This window comes from Trachurus trachurus (assembly GCF_905171665.1).
Source record: "Trachurus trachurus genome assembly, chromosome: 18".
NCBI classification, from domain to species: Eukaryota; Metazoa; Chordata; class Actinopteri; order Carangiformes; family Carangidae; genus Trachurus; species Trachurus trachurus.
The window spans coordinates 14203240-14216720 of NC_139909.1; the positions used below are offsets into that span (position 1 = coordinate 14203240).

A 13481-nucleotide genomic window follows, 5' to 3' on the forward strand; every position below is an offset into this window, starting at 1 on the left:
TTTTAGTTCAAGAATTTGAACTGAACTGTAATTCTTTAAACTGAAATATGTTTTTCAGTGCCACAGTCTAAGGTCACAGTGATTTAGAGCTCTTGAATTTCAGTAAAAAGTTAGGTTAAAAGTCACAATAGCATAAATATTTTTTACTGTGGCTGACACTTGTTATATGTCGCTTGCAGTATTGTACGGAGATTTAGAAAAAACAAATCTTAAAGGGCAACTTCGGTTTTTTTCAACCTGGGCCCTGTTTTCCTATGTTTTTCTGTATATGTGAGTGATGGATGACACTTTTATTGAGGTGGCTCCAGTATTGAGCCCGGCAGGCAGCCTGCAGCCCAGCTAACGCTCTTACATGGGGCAAGTGGCTCCCGTCAAAGTTCGCGGTATAAACAGGCATTTTTTCAAATTGACAGGCTCAGATAGTTACAATGAGTGTCCGACAACATACCAGACGGCACGGCCTCGCTGAAATTGTCTGCCGCTGCGCTGGAATCTTGATTGAAACTCAATGTAGGCTACGGTATGGAAGCTCAGCGGCGCTGTTTTCAACTGGTTCAACTCGACCGCAGCAGGAGGGGTGTGTTTGATTTCAGCTCCGGGCCAGACCGCAAGATGCCGTTGATGCGCGGCTTGCTTGTGTGCCTGCGGGGGCGGGGCTCATTGGGGCTCATAGACTCCGCTCCGTTCAAACCTGGTGCTGAGTGTAAACACACCCCACCGGCACAGAGCGTAGAGAGAGAAGGAGACGGAGAGCTGCGGGCTCTCCTGTGCTACAAAGGTGGCTGTTTAACCCGGATAGATCTCCATGGTAATTTATTATTTATGTTCAGAGTTTCATCCTAAAATCAGCTGTAAAAACGCGGATGTTACACTATTACAGCTGGCGGCACCTTTACTTTGCAGTGGATGTGGATCAGGACGGGGCGTTTGACCGGAGGGAGAGATACGTATCCCTGCGGCCGCCTCAACCCAAATTTTGGCCAGAAAAAACCCTGAATACGTTAATTTCTCCTTTCTAGTATGTTGTCGGACATTCATTGTAACTATCTGAGCCTGTCAGTTTGAAAAAAATGCTCGTTTACGGCGAACTTTGACGGGAGCCACTTGCCCCATGCAAGAGCATCAGCTGGGCTGCAGGCTGCCTGCCGGGCTCAATACTGGAGCCACCTCAAAAAAAATATTATCCATCACTCACATCTACAGAAAAACATATGAAAACAGGGCCCAGGTTGAAAAAAACCGAAGTTGCCCTTTAATGTACCTTTTTCTGTATGATCAACAGGTCTTTGAAGACATGCTTTATTTATTTGTTTATTTCGGGCATGTCAATTAAATCATGATCATCACACTTCATCTTAGTTCAAATAATACAATACACATGGCCGAAAGGGAAAGCGGGAGAAGCAAAAGCTTATCTAGTCCCTCCCCCATTCTCTTTGTAACTGGTACACAAGAGATTCCATGTCTTGTTCTGTCTGTTCTTACTCTGTCATGATGAACGTAGTGAGAATAATGAGCTAGCTATGGCTTTTTATAACTAGGCGAAAGGTGTTGATGTTGGTAGTTGTTGTTCTTTGTTGCTTATTCTACTGATTTATGGGAAATACTTGCAATGATTTCTAATAAAGGGTGGTGCTGGTTAATCTGATCTATGAAATGTTGTTGACAGGAGTTCATGCAAATGATTTACAGTCTTTTGTTTACTGTGATTTAATCATCAGAACTGTACTTTTTTCTTCTTCTTTTAAATGTGTATTTTATATATATGATACAAAACAACAATTTTAATGATTGTCTTCATTTGTCTTCACATCACATAACGAAACCTATTCATTCACCATAGTAGTAGTTACTACTACAAAACCTGTTTGTCAAGTTGGATTGAACTCAAGTGAAGTTGAGTTTGATGGATTAGATTTGCCTCTGATCTGCCAAAAGAATTTGAACACAGTAAATATTGTCAAGCTAGAAAACAAAACAATGAGGTATTGTGACACCAGTCATGCTGGACTTTTATGAATGCAATAACCTGTCGGTTTGCAACTAGTGCTCGTGATGGAAAAGTACTAGTGCCCCTCTTACGTTCAAGATGAATCTCCTGGTAATATTGGTCATATTTGTATACGTTTATAACAAATACTTAAAGGTCTAAATAAAAAGTCTCAAAAGTCTAGAGCTTATTTTGTCCAACCAATACGGTTTATGGTTTTGTAATTCCTAAAATAGTTATATATATTAAAATAATTACTAATGTTTAGTAAAAACAACAAAAATAATAACCGTCGTCGTCATCATCATTTCTAAACAAATTCGTAACTCAGTTGTTTGATGAAAATTACCCAAACTGCATCTGTGGGCACTTTACACAGCACTTTTCCATTTGGACATTGGTTTACCAAATGAATGAAAGTGTACAGTAGAGGAAAGCAACAGTGGAGAAAAGTAAGGGAAGATGGAAGAATTGGGTTTTTTTGGTCTCGGGGTTCTCCCACAGTTTCAGAATGTTTCCCTTCACAGTGCTGTTGTAAATATACAAGTCATGAATTGAAATCATTTAAACACTGAATTGTTGATTACTACTGAATGTTATATTTGGATTTAATAATCTTTAATTCATTCATACAAAGAATGCAGCATTAGTCAACACAGTATAGGTTAGCAAATATATTTTAATATATAATATTTATATTCATTTTAGCACAATGACAAAATGGCATAATTTCAGTTCAGTCTCATTTAAATCATGACAAAAAGCCACACCTTTATATTTGTTTTAATAATACCTCATATCATATTTTGTTGCAGTCATTGCAAAATAAATCCTGAAGTACTTCTTGCCCCATGAGAGGGAAACCTTAGCAAAAGTTTCTAACAGCATTGAGCCCATGGCATCCAACAGGGTTAATGTTGTGAAGTGTATGTGAAAATGTAGTAATGGATGTGGATGACACTCCTCACTGCATTGTTAAAGCACAGTGTCACAGCCTCCAAAACCAGTTTCCAACAGGCGAGAATCAAATATTCATATTGTTTTAGAGCAGTAAGTCTTCAATGAAACAATGGTATGGACAACAACCGTCACTTGCTACACCATTAGAGGACTAAGCACATGGAAAAAAAACAGGCAGTATACGAGAAAAAACATCCGAGTGACTGACACTCTGCGCCAGTGAATGAAACTCCGCAACGTTACTTCAGTTAAAACTGTGAAATTTATACTTGAAATCTTCACATTTGACGATGTTCCTCCAACTAAGTCCAGTTAGCAGCTGAAAATTAAGAATTTCAGTCTAAAAGGCTGTAAATGCATTTTGGGAAAATCTCTGCTACTTTAAAAGTCATAGATGCATTGCACCCACAATAGTAGTGCAATAAACACTCAGCTTGACTTTCAAGTCTTGTCCTCACACTTGTGCAAAACACCGCCAAACCTATGCGTCCTTTCATCTGAAGCCAAGTTGTTAGATGCCAACTCACCATAAGCCACCGCAGGAATGTCTTTTCAGCTTCCTGTTCAACCACGTTGACAGATCACACCAGTCCGAAGTTAGAAAGATCGAATTAGCATTGAAAACACAACACTTCAAAGTAGCCTCTACTGTTCACTACTGCAAGACACGCACACTTAAGAAAACGTCTGATCAAGCCACAAACATTACTGTGACCATCTGAAGCAAAGATTGTTCACTACAAACTTCATGAGAAAATGCTAGAAGTCAAGCACGTCATGATTTCAAGTCATTACACCCCAGCAGTGTGCAACTAAATGAAGTTGGCACTTTTACCTACAATGTGGTACAACTTGCTTCTTTTTTGTGCATGAAACGTAAACTTTATTTGCCAAAATGAAAACAAAGACAAATTCTTTTTCTTTCTTTTGCTGTGCAGCTCCAGATAAACGTAACTGAGCAAGTTAAAAAAAAAAAGCCAGTTCACAATATTTAGGAACATACAACTTCATGTAACTCAGACTTGTGACAATTCAAAATTGCAAGCAAAAGCTGCACAACACATCGTCCGATAATGGACCGTACATTCAGCATTCCTACAACTGACACGCCTTATTACCTTTTGATTACATCTCACCATTGTACAGCATTCTTGTGCAAGACCTGCCACATTCAAAACAACACTACGCTAGCTGTTGATGTGTGACATCGTGCACACACACACACAAACACACCCATACCAAAGATGTTTCCCAAACTATGAACTACATGTTTTGCTCTACAACAGCAGCTAAAACCCCCAAAACAATTCTTCACACAACTCTACCCAGCACTGATTCTATTTACGTCTTCACTTCATCCACGCACCGTTCACCAATACCTTACTTTAAAAACAAAAATACCTAATAAAACCACAGAGCCTTGAGCGTTCAATATTGAATAGATAAATCGAAATAAACTGACCAAGAAATTGTGAATTGCAATTACAATAGTATGTGTTCAATATTTTATTTTCATTTTTTATTTCAAAATATTCATTCAGCCAATGACAGGCACCTAACCATAACCCCAGAAGCCTGCCATGCTAGCAAGCTCAGCTACTGGCACCAATCTAATTATCTACTGTTAGCTTGGCAAAAACTAACTTTAGTTGACGAGCTTGTGGGTCAGCTAGCTTGGAAGGTAGCCATCTTGTTTGAGCTAAACTGAAGTTTTGTTGTAGCAACTATTCATTTAATTACTATACACAATTATTCATAATTATAACAATCATTTATACTTATTTATGCCATTCAATATTGTACACTCTGGAGGCTTTAACCAAAACTAGACAGTCTATTTATTGTTCAGATGAGGGTTGTCAGTTGCCTGATTTTTGATCCAATTTATTGTCTTTTTTTCCATCTTTTTTTTAGTATAATGATAAAATACTTAATACATAACAAAATGAAATTTGTGTAACAAAATACTAATGATCGAGTATTCAAAGAAATGTGATGAAACCTAGCATATTTGTTTCAAATTGCTTTCAAAAGACAAAAATCAGTGGTCAACATTTCTTTGACTCTCTACGTGCACCCAGCCAAACATTTTAAGACTCTGCTCTTGGTGCAATGTGCAAGTGACAACATGTCTTGTACGAACAAAATGGCAGATTATGATTCGGTGACCATGTTTATCTTTTGTCATGATTTGGAAACTCTCTGAATAAAATCATTTTACAAGCAGTGACCACAACACATCTGATCAAATACAACACAGTAAAACATAATATGTTACATATCAGTAAATACAATGAAATGAATATCATTTTTTTTGTTGTTGTAAAAGAATCACCCAAAGCCAAAACAGCAAAAACATAAATGAAGAGAATAACATGGATTATAAAAGTGTTGATGCATGGCCTGCTTAACATTAGATAAGCACATTGTTTTCATCTCCTTGACTTGTTTACTGTTAGTAAAACAAAATCAGGATATGTAAAAACAACAATATATAGGCATTAAATAAATTAATCAATTTCAAAACAAACACAGTGATATATATTCAAAATACATATTTACAACCTAATAAAATGGAAGAAAACAAAACAAACAAAAAAACACAGTTTTATCCTAAAGGGAGAATGATAATTTTGTTTGAATGGAATTTAATTGACTGTTAGCATTACATGAATACCTTCACAATATCTGCCTTTTCATTTCATCTATACTCATATATTGATTATAATCAGGTATTCACCATAAATACATATATGTTTTAGTATGTTTATACTTTGCAGCATTTACTAAGTTGATATGTACTTGGTACATGGAAATCCAAATTCTGACATCATTTGTGACTGATATGTTGATATATTATGTGCCGATGGCTACAGAGGAAAAGCAAAGCGATGCCAAAACATAGAATGTGCCTGGTAATGAAGTTGTGGGGCTGTGCCACATGGTGACATTAATGGACATTGACTTTAGAGGAGAAGGAAGGTGGAAATTGATGTGATATAAAATAAAATGAATGGAGTGTAGCACAGCCATACTTTGATGCCGACAGAAATTTAAACACTCCAGTGAATAACCTGAATTAGACATTTCAACTTGAGCTCCAAGCAGGAGCCTCTAGAGCGTCCTGAAAGGTGGCTTTTTTTTCTTCTTTTTTTCCATGTTTACAGATATTGAATGGACAATCCTACTGTCAAACTACTGACAAACTACCACACATTGCCTACGGAAAATCTGAAATAGAGAGAAAGAAAAAAGTCACTTGGTCACATACTAAATTCACAAGTCGCTATTCAAAAAGCACTTAAAATAAAAAGAAACAGAAACAAAATGCAATGGCCCAAATCCTCCTTTGCTGATATTCTGTGCGAAAATGGAAACATGCTAAAATCTGGAGAAAAAAAAAAATCTTCATTTTGGTTTTGTGGAATTACCAAAGCTCCTCACTGGAGTGACAATCCAACATTTATGGCCAGTGATCACATCCATTTTAACACTGGGAAAGACCATTACCCACAGGTCATAGCAGTGAGTACAACTGCCTCCCTTTAGCCTGACAAGATGCTCTCAGATCAGCTCTGTGATTGATGGAGTGGTCCCTCTTTGTGTACAATAGGCTCAAGGTACAGGAAGGCAGCTACCGCTTCACTTAGGGTTCGGCCTATAGTGAAGGACAGTGTGGACGCTAAAGGAAAAATCCACCCTGAAATACTCCGACATTGTCACATTGCCATGTGTCAACAGTTTGATAAACATACCTGGAGATATTTGAGATGAATGTGTTGCATTGTACAGTTTTTGATTAGATGTGCGGTGCAATGAGCTAAACCCTCCAAGATTTATCCTGATGGGACCATGAATGTGTGCGGCAAATTTCATTTTGATCAATCAAACAGTTGTTAACATTTCAGTGTAGTCCAAAGTACTGTAGTTGACCAGCTCAATTCAAACAATGACAGTGTTTAAGTATTTAGGGTGTACTGTTCCTTTAACAATACCGTAAACGGCGTGATCAGGCCTACAATAACTGGATGTTTTATGCAAAGAAACATGTCGACTGTTTGCAAACTACTAAACCCTACCATACATGTTCAGGCATTAAAGGACTATTGAATGTTTTAGTTATGTTAAGACTTGGCTTGCAAAAGAGTAAAATGTGAGTTGTACAGTATAGTTGGTCTAACATTTTTTTTTTCTTCACCAGTTTCAAACGATGAACTTTGCGTAACAAGCATTTATTTCCTTTCCCGAAACGACACACTTTGAATTCTTCTTTCTTAAGTGCCACATCTCCGAGCACATCCGTCATCCGAACTCAACTCGAGAATATCAGGATGGAGTCGAACACCCTGATTCACCACAATAAAAGATCTCAGTTCTTTAGATTTAAGTGATTTGTTTGGGAGGATATGTTACAGTGCAGTTTTCCTACAGACGTAAATGCATAGGATACAAATCAGTCCAACACTACAATATACGGCGAGCAATACAAAAGAAAGAGAAAACGGACCACAGAAACTGCGATCGAAACAAAAGTCTTGGTCGTTGGCACTGGGGTTGGAGTGGATCTTGGTGGTGAGGGAAATGGAAGAGGGAGGTAGCGGGTCTGGGATAAATGATTAGTCATACATTGATAGATTTTTATGTCGTTGGTTCATTTTTGTTTTTTGATCCTACAGCTTTGAGGACAACAAAGACAGGGGTGGGGCTAGAAATAGATCCACACAGACACTTGGTACATATACCAACACTGAAGTCCTTAGCAAATTTCAGAATAAAAGTAGCGACGCTCTCTTTAAAAGTGAGAGTGGTTCTGATTAACTTGACGTGTGATCCTGCGTCCATCTCCACCTCGCACACAATCTGTCACAGTCGTGAAACATTTTTTGGGGGTAAACACAAAGTCTGCTAAGGCTTCTTCGCGGGGATAAAAGAGACACAGTGTTCAAAAGAGCAGTTATTATAGTTTAGTTTCAACAGTCTTGCTAGCTATTGTGTTGGTGCATTGCGGGGATGGCATAGTCAGCGGGTCGTGATCGGTCCTGTGCATTAGAGATCCTTGTCACAATCTATTTTATTTACAGTTTATTTAAAGGAAATGGTCTTTTTTAAAATCTCATGCCATGATTTTCTTTTTCCCCCCAAACTACAGTCTGCCCTTATTTTATTTTTTATCTCCAGAGGCTTTAATTTGTCTTTCGTTCAAAGAGAAGAACTCACATACATGTCAGTTATTTTTCTGTGCAACGCATGAAATGGCAACAAACGCATGAAAAAGTTATTTGTCTCTTTATGTTTCACAAAACACAACATATTTACGCTGCAAATATAATATTTGATATACTTTCTCAAAATATATTTCATTTTCTCTAATGTAATTTAAAGTAGATGTACTTTAGTGCTCGCTTAAGATGTTTTTCATTTTAATTTGTTTAATCTGTTTGAAAGTTATGAAACTGGGCATGGTGAATATGAACGTACAGCGGAAATTGGCTCCTCTATGTCACACAAACTGCACGTCAATATATTATTTTTGCTATATTTTCTCATAATATATTATTTGTATATTTACATCGCTAACCAGCTCTTACAGCAGACTTTCATGCCAACTGGTCCTTTTGATGTAAAGATAACCTACTGACTGGGAGCGTTTACGGTATAGAAATAACTGCTTCTTATAATTTTCCCATCTAAATACTGTATTTTCTGAAAATAACTTTTGCTGTGACTGTAAGATTAAGTCACATATTGGCTTTTCCTATGGAAATCAACTTTAAATATATTTTTCTAAAATATTTAATTTCATTTGCTCATAATTATCTGCATAAGAATAAAGGAATATGTCTGATCCTTACACAGCGACTTAATTAGATAATGTTTTATGAAATATATGGGCTTCATGAGAAGTGTGAGACATTTGGGAAAATATGTTAATTTGTTTTCAAAAATAGTTAGATGAGAAGATACCACGCTGTACGGTGAAAATGAAGCTACATCCAGCGGCAGGTTAGCCTAGCTTATCTCATCCTAAAGACTGGAAACAGACGGCAACAGCTAGCTTAGCTATGTCAATCACTAGCAACAACTACCAACAAGCCATTTAGCACACTATTGCCTAATTTCATTTAAACAAATACAAAAACCAAATTGAAAAAAAAAAACAAGACTAGCCAGGCTAGTTTCATTGTTTCCAGTATTAATGCTAACCTCCGGCTAACTAGCTTCTTATTTAAGTGTGATTTCAGTCTTCTCATCGAAGCACAAGCAAGAAAGCAAACATGCACATTTCCCCAAAATGTCAAACAATTAGGCTACTTTCACATTACGAACACACCAAAACAAATATGCAGCTATCCACTAAAACAAGCACTGTTGTAGAAATGAACCAGAGTTATACCGTAGCTATATGTGAGGTTTATGTTAATTGTATAGGCTACTTAGTTTTTTCTAAGTATCACCTTTAGTTTTGTTTTTTAAATTGCATTTGATCATGTAAACTATATATTTACATGTTTTAGTCTCCAGATAGAAGTTTTCAGTCTTTGCACATTCAAAGTGAAAGTAAAAAAAACAACGAAACAAAGCAAATAAAGCACTGCTGGATTATGCTAATCACTGTACAGGCAATATGTACCTGTGAGTCTACCTACTGTATCAGCTCTGACATTTCTGAATCTCTGAAATATTAAAACTCAACAGTTCCAGTTGGTTGTTAAGGTTTCAAGCATGGTTTGTAGTTTCAAATTCAAACAGGTGGATGTCTTTTAACTATAACAGCCTTGACTGACACATGCACACACACACACACACAGCATCACAGATATAACAGTGTTTACAGATTACACTCGTTGTGAACTGACCCACTTGGCGTTTAAATCTAGGGTAGACTTTGGCTCTCTTTCTCACACATACACACCGTTGGTCCATCTCTGGATTTCTTCTTCTTATTGTCTTTTTTTTTTTTCCCCACCGCAGCTTCCCGTCTCTCCTCACCTTGGGAAGAGGCTGCATCGCTACGATCTGATTGGTTGGCTTTTTAGGTGGCTGCCTGCGTGGTTCTGTGCCATGGCAAGTGTTAGTGCAGGAGGGGGCATCACTGGAGGTTTGTGTATGTGTGTGTGCATTGTATGTGTGCGTGTGTGTGTCTGCAGGGTGTGGGAGGGCTGGTGTAGCGGGGGAGGGGAGGGGTTGGTCAGAAATGGTTGGTCGATTGATTAGAGTGCCAGGAGTGAAGAAATCAAGGTGCAAAGATCAGGGCTGGGCGTCACGGCCTCACACTTTTTTAGGGGGTGGGGCCAACTTGATGATCTCATCTTCAGAGGGCTGGCGGATGATGTCTGTTTTAGGGATGAGAGGGTGGAAACACAAAAAGAGAAAGACAAAAATTATATACAATTTTTCTTAATACAGACAAAATCTGTAGAACAATCACGGTAACACTTTATAATAAGTACACAGTATTAAGCATTAGTTAAACAAATACTGAATTTGTCATTTATAACACATGAATACTCATTAGTATGTAGTTTATAAACACAGTTAAAAATGTTTTACTCATCATTGATACGCACTAACTGTATTTATAAACTACATACTAATGAGTATCCATGCGTTATAAATGAAGAATTCAGTATTTATTAATTCTTAACTAATGCTTAATGTACTTATTATAAAGTGTTAACACAATCACATGGTTATATATATGTATATTATATTGGTGTATCAGTGGTCCAAACACTATTTGTACCACTGCAAGTTACAAGGTATATTAAGATGAGACAGTTTTCAGTTTAGCCACTAGATGGCAGATGTGTACTGGATTTGGAAAACCAGGAAGCCAATTGAAATAACTTCTTCCAAGTCAAAGGTGTAATAATATCCCAAAAAAGGTCAGAGTAGCCTGAAATTTAAGAGCTGATCTGATCTAATTTCACATCACAGGATGTTGCGTTACTGTACCTTTGTATTTCTTGGCCGAGGGGATGCGCGTGAGCTTGGTGTCGATCTCGTCATCCTCGGAGATCTTGAGCACGGTGGTGCGGTACTCGACCACCCTCATCAGCAGGTCCGGTCGCCGTGAAATCTCGAAGATGTGCTCGATGTATGACAAGTTATCTGCATTTGTCAGAGGGTTATGTTCACTTAGAAGGCCTCAAAGGTATCACACCTGATGCATAAGAAGCACAGAAATAGAAGCTTACCCTGGGCCAACTTGTCGTTCTTCTCCAGGTAGCTGAACCACTCTTTGGAGGAGGTGATGTTGTTGCTCTGGTCCTCGGGGATGTCCTCCTTGCAGGCCGACTTGAGCTGCTCCAAGTCCTCGTTAGTGATGTTTTCAGACAGTTCGCTGAGCAGAGAGCTGTACTCCGCCATGGTCTGATCAGAGGCAGAGAGAGAGAGGAGGGAAGCTGTTAGATAGCTATATGGTGTAAAATGAAAAACAAAGACGACTTCCGAGGGAGGCAACAGAAACTAAAGAGGAGGAAGAAACAAAGAACAGCGGTTGAAAATATCCTAATGTTGTGAAATTCTTTGGTGTGCAAATCAGCCCACCTACTTCCCAGACTCTACTATGGAAAACAGTTAGTGAGCTCTTTAGCTAATGACAATAGCATACTGTCGGAGTGGGATGAAAAAGCACAAAGACAACGAGAACAGAATATTTCACTCAGGTCAGACTGATGATTGTTGGCAGACTTTGTGTTTTAGTAGAGAGGGGAAATGACTGCAAGGACAGGACAGGACAAAACAATGTCTTAAAGGGCAGATTTAATGAAATGATAAGACTGGTGATGCTCTATATTTTACTTATTGTCAATGAAATCTCATTAAAATACCAGAACCAGCAACCAAAGCCTGATAGCTAATTCCTCTTTGCTACTATATGTCATAGCTGTAAACAGAGACAAACGCAAGTTTTGTTATTACAATAAACATTAACACCCAACTGCTATAAATACTCACTAGATGACCATATGCATATTCATGCACAGCTGAAAACAGTCCCCAATAAGGTAACAGTTTACTCCTGTTTGAGTATATGATAAAAAAAGTACAATGGCTAGATGATTTGTGAAGTTATAGTCTTCAAAAAATAGACTTGACTATTTATGAGCTGTTACATCCTCAGTAGAAACTGGTGGGCTTGGGACTAAGAGGCTCAGACAGGGGACGGTAATTTGGAAAGTGCTGCAAGGACAAAGACATGGCTCGAATCTTTTCATTGGACTTAGGAGATAAATTAGGAGATATATTTACAAATGCACTGAAATGGGCGATGACCTACACACCATCACCTTCCAACAGGGGAAAATGAGTCATTATTTGCTTTTGACCAAATCAACTCTTCCAGCTTTAGAGGAAACTTCTGCAGCTCTGTCTCCCTCTAGTGGACTAACTGGAGAAGTACATCTCCATCTCCATCAGATTTGGTTTTTGCCATCTCTATAGGAGGAGAGGCAAGTTCACTAGGTAAGTCCACCTTGACCAGATCAGTATTGATAATGAAACAGCTCATCAAGTGGAGCAGGTATTGGCCAATTAGAGTTATATATGGTAAAAAGGATACTCTGATATTTTGTACCCGGACAATGTTTGAAGTTGTGCAAGATATTCAAGCATGTAACATCTTCTTTTACACCTTAAAAACGACCATCTGTGTATACATTGTCTTTTGTTCTGTTTAAAGATACTGATTTGAAAGGAGCTTAGTTCAAGGTTTGGTTTTCAGATGCTGCGGCCGTGCAGCGGTTGAAGGATTCAGCCTATAGGTATGCAGTGGTTGCGGCTCGGGCTAGTGTTAAGGAATGAGTGTTTTTGTCAAGATCGCAGGGTTTGGGTTATCCTCAGAGAGATGGGGTGTTCGTCAAGTGTGTGTGTGTGTGTGTGTGTGTGGGGAGGGGAGTGTGTGTGCTGGCATGCGAGTTGTTGTTCAGAAGCAGGCAGCCGGCGAGAAAAAGACAAAAAAACCACAGTGAAAGAGCGAGAGAGAGAAAAACAGACAGTGATTCAGACATGTTGTGAGGCCGTCTGCTCTGTTCAGCTGCGTCACTTTGGAAGCAGCAAAAGAAAGTATAGGAAGAGGCGAAGGCAGGCTCTTACAGTCCGGGGACACAGCGCTTCAGATTGCTGCTGCTGCTCATGTCTCGGTTATTAACATATTTAGGTCAAGCTATTCTGGAGTCGTCTTCTCCAGACGATTGTAAATATCCATGCAAACATCACTGTAGATGTGAAACTGGTTTACACAACGTGCAAAGGGAACAAAAGCACTGTTTCCATGTGCAGGTGAAAAACTTCCTTTACTATCTTGGAATATCAGATGCAGTAAACCGATGATTACATGGATAGAATATTAACAACTGATTATGCAAATATCTTCCCATTTCTCTAATTTCACATTTCATTCTGGTTCCATTTGTGAGTTTTTGCTGATTTTCTTAGTCCTCTATGATAACAAATTAATGAAAAAAATAACTTTATTTCTGTGTGTTTGGCATTAAATCAGGTTTTACATAGATTTCCAAAACCAAAA

General features: G+C 38.2%; 1 protein-coding gene across 1 annotated transcript in view; it reads right to left on the minus strand.

Annotated features, from left to right (window-relative positions):
* Positions 1–2722: 2722 nt before the first annotated feature.
* Positions 2723–13481, minus strand: part of pea15 (proliferation and apoptosis adaptor protein 15) — a 49856-nt gene continuing 39097 nt past the window's right edge. Inside the window, exons 2-4 of the mRNA XM_083993282.1 lie at positions 11149–11323; positions 10907–11062; positions 2723–10284 (exon numbers count right to left, since the gene is read on the minus strand). Coding sequence (XP_083849408.1) covers positions 10220–10284; positions 10907–11062; positions 11149–11320 — 393 coding nt within the window. The 5' untranslated portion in view covers positions 11321–11323 and the 3' untranslated portion in view covers positions 2723–10219. The remainder of the gene's footprint in view (positions 10285–10906; positions 11063–11148; positions 11324–13481) is intronic.